This window comes from Geospiza fortis, unplaced genomic scaffold, assembly GCF_000277835.1.
Source record: "Geospiza fortis unplaced genomic scaffold, GeoFor_1.0 scaffold26, whole genome shotgun sequence".
Taxonomy (NCBI): Eukaryota; Metazoa; Chordata; class Aves; order Passeriformes; family Thraupidae; genus Geospiza; species Geospiza fortis.
Window position 1 is genome coordinate 217,145 of NW_005054425.1, and position 4,023 is coordinate 221,167.

Here is a 4,023-nt window from a genome sequence, read left to right on the forward strand (position 1 = left end):
AGACAATTATGATTTTGGAGCGTCTTGCTCTTCTTCATGGAGATAAAAAGCTACAGTTGCGTTCTGTAACCATTAAAAGTAGAATGATCTGAAATTCAGGCAAATGAGATTTTTTTTACTGGTGCTTTTCCCCCCAGCCTACTTTTAAAGTTCCTGTTTGTAGCAAGTCAAAACCAGTTTTTGAGTTCGTTGAGCTGGAGGTGAGTGGTGATTCCAGGTGGAATGAGGAGGTGAGCACTGCAAACTGGCAGAGGAACATATTGATGCAAATATATCATCAGCTCATCTGTCCCTGTTTTTCTTGCTTCCTCTCCCTCTGGTCTGTTCCCCCTCCTCTTGCCCAAAAGTTAGAAATGTCCCCTTGCTTTGACAGGTGGAGGAACAAGCCTCTTTGGAGGTTTCTTCTTGGTGCCAGTTTGCAGCCCTAGTTAGTTGGGGGCGCAGGTAAGTGCCTGTTTCTCTGTTCAGCACTTCCACATTTGTGTGACTTGCTGAAAAAATCCTTCTGAATTTGCCTTTACTTCTTATATATAGAAGCACAGTTGAGGTTGTAGATCATGAAGTTGTGGAAGAAGTGTTGAGAGATTCAAAGCACAGAACAAAGTGTTGTCCAGGAGCTGGTGCTGTGCCTCATTTGCATTGTCAGTAGTGCTAGAAGATTTAAAGTTCTTCAAAAGTCTTTTTTCTCTGCTTTAATTATGTTCAAACACACAAATTTTTCTACTTCCTCTTCATTTAAGTAAAACTGTTTTCTGTCAGATTGTTGCCTGTCAGTGCTAGTCCATCTCAACTTTCATTTCTGATTCCAAAGCATCCAATGCCATTTTGCTCCTAAGCCCTTTAATGACAGCTTCCATTAGGAACTGTGTGATATATTGCCCATATTTTAATTTTCAGTACCTTAAAAACAAAAGTACTGCAGAATTTCCTGCCCGCTGCTCTGTTACCTTATGTAAAAATCTCGGTGTTCACACATTGTGACAGGAAATGAGGCATTGTACTAACATACTAGGTATGGGAGTTAATTCCAAGGTCACAGCAAGGAAAGCTCTGTGTCCTTGATGCCTCTGTGTGTTGGGCAGTCAGCAGTGGGGTGTTTGTGTCAGTCCCCAGGGGAATGGGACCCATAGCAGCAACTGCCCAGCTTTGGGAGTGAAGAGCATTCCTGTGACTTCTCACTTGATGGGAAAAGGCAAAAAGGTGAAGATTGGTTGACTCCTGAGCAGACACAGTGGTAGGAGGCAGGACTGAGCTCTCCCAGACACTACTCCAAGCTGAGTCAGAAGCCCAAAAAAACAGAAAAAATGCTGGTTTCAAAACTACGTGACAGAAAGCAGAACACAGCACTGATGTCTTTGGGATGGGACTGGGAACATTCCCATGTTTGTCTTCCCAAGGCATTTACTGATGTATGAGGTCGATGGGATGGAGCTGGTGCTCTTGGTGACTCCAGGTGGAGTTGGCAGCTCTGCCTGTTAATCACTCTGGATCTGCTGTCAGGAAACAACTTCCAGAGATTTGGTCTCTTCATTCCAGTGAGGGCAGCTCTGTTTACCCACACATGTCTCTGCAGTGCTTTGGCCAGTAGATTGTTCTGCTCAGAGTCCAGGAGCTCTTTGCAGAAGAGCTTGCTTTGGGCAAACTCCACCAGAGTGGAAAAGGTTCTTTGTCTTGCCATGGACTCAGAAAATCTTGGCATTTGGAAGAGTCACAACTAACTTGTGTTTTGACAAGATCTGTTGGTCTCTTGATGAGTTCTTACCTTCACCTACAAGAAATCTTTGTTTTCTCTTTGAGATGTCCCTAGTGTTTCCATGTGTTCTTCCTTGGTTTTGAAGCCTTTTCCTTCCCAGACTTAGACTTCTGTTCTCAAAAATGTTTATAACCCAGTAGTATTTGAGGGTTTTCCATCTCTTTGAGGACAAACCACCTCTGTGGTCTGTATCTGCCTCAAGAATGGCCAGGCAGGTGCAATGGAGGGACAGGAGCCACCTGTTCCACAAGATAAACACATCCTGCTTCCAAATTCCTTTGTTGTGTCTGAAGTAATTTCTGCTTCCATCTTGCCTTGCAACTACTCTGCCTGTATTTTCCTGAAGTGTTCCTGAAATTCATGGTTCATAGCACTCAGGAAGGATATAAGTAGTAACAGGGAGGTGGGAAAGGGAAGAATATGGCTTCTCTGGGAAATCGGGAGGTAGTGGTTTCATTTTCAAAATGAAAGGCCCCGTGAGGGGAGGCGGAGGTAATGTGAGGTGTTTCCTGGCATCTTTTAACTTATTTTTAATCTGAAAAAGATGCCATTTCTTGTTACTCTGGGGTGTTGAAGTTGGACACTATTTTCAGTCTGAGGTGGTCTGAAATGAAAACCCGGGTAGGTCAGTAGGAAGCTCCTGAAGATTAGCTCAGTCATTTTCCCGGAGTTAATATGCTTCAGCCCTGGGTGTAGAGTTCACTGATGCTCATGAATTAAAGTACCTATGCTTATTCACTTACACTGCCTTTCATTTTTCTCTCTTTTCCCTTTTCTTTGTTAAGCATTGCAGGCTGTATGTACCGAGTCATTCAGACAACGGGACCAGATGGAAAAAACCTTCTGAAATTGCTTCCCATTTCTAAAACTTCCGGAAGCTTTGTGCCAATAGTTCAGTCTCCAGCCATGCCAAATAATTCTAACGCAAATGTTTCTAGCCCAGTCCATCTTACTTTTAAGACACAGATTGGCAATACTGCTGCACCTTCATCTGTTAAGATACCGGTTTTTCAGCCACCTAATCCTGGAAAGATTATTCTTACGAGGACGTTAGACAAGCAGGAAAGTGCTAGGGCAGGTTCTGAAAAGGAAAGCTTGATTCCAAACGCAGCTGCCAATGCCCAGAGCAGCTGTGTGCCCATGGATGGAGTGTCCTTGCAGAACATGGCCATCACGAGCTCCTCTCACCAGAGCAGCCCAACCTACACGGTGGTGAGCACCAAACCCCTCCCAGTGACTGTTAAGTCTCCAATGCTGCCCTCCGGACACCACCTCCAGATTCCAGCTGATGCAGAAGTGAAATCTGTCCCAGCGTCTCTTTTGCCACCTGCAATACAGCAAAAAATCCTGGCAGCTGCAGCCACCAATGTGTCTGGAGGGGCTGACAGTACAAAAGCACCAACAGTGATTTACGTGTCACCTGTAAACACAGTGAAAACCTCCCAAGTCCTGCCCAAGCACTTGCAGAGCTTTTGCCCTCAACCTGCCACAGAAGTTTCAAAGACACTGATAGTGACAGCTGCCCAGAAGGGATCTGGTTCTTCTCCTGAGCCAGTCGCATCCGAGGGGCAGCAGTGCCAGCAAACTCCCATGAAATGGATTGTGCAAGAAACTGCCCCATTCTCAGCAGCTTGTCGTATCCCTGTAAAGTCTTCAAGTAATGTGGCTTCCAAGATCCTGAAAACTTTGTCAGACACGAAGAATGTAGAAGTTAACCCTGCAAATATTTTGCCACTCTGTTCTAATGGTCCTGGTGGAAGCCAAACCAAAATCACACGTTTAAAAGATAATGCTCTGGTCATGTACAATGGGAAAGTCTATTTATTGACCAAAAAAGGCTCTGATGTTCTGTCAGCCCAGGCTGACAAACAGACATCTCCCTCTTCTGATGCTTTACTTAAAAAGGAGACACCCGAGCAAATTGATTCTACTGAAGTCAATAAAATAACCAGTAAAGTGGTGAATCTGGTATTGTCAAAAAGCAAAGGAGTGGTGCTGTCTCAGAAAGACCCAAAACCATGTACAGTTTCCAAAAATTCATCCCACATTAGCTTAAGAAATGACTTAAAATCCACATCTGCAGCTCTGCTGACACCAAGTGCTAACCAGCAGGATCCCACTGTAATCCAGAGACAGAGTTTGCCCTTCACCAAGAGCGTTTCTTGCAGTGAAGTGATCCCAGTTCCAGCAGTAGGGATGCAGGAGAGTGTGTGGCAAAATGGCAAAGACATGAGTCATTCCACAAGAGCAGCAGGGGCTGTGTTACCTCA

The 4,023-nt window shown here is 44.7% G+C and overlaps 1 protein-coding gene across 1 annotated transcript; it reads left to right on the forward strand.

The window, feature by feature from the left end:
- Nucleotides 1–214: 214 nt before the first annotated feature.
- LOC115948540 (ligand-dependent nuclear receptor-interacting factor 1-like) lies at nucleotides 215–4,021 on the forward strand (the record flags this gene model as incomplete). The annotated part of the gene is made up of 2 exons (XM_031061744.1): nucleotides 215–444; nucleotides 2,547–4,021. A coding segment is annotated over exon 2 (1,470 nt), but the record flags the coding sequence as incomplete, so codon positions are not given.
- Between the last annotated feature and the right edge of the window lie 2 nt (nucleotides 4,022–4,023).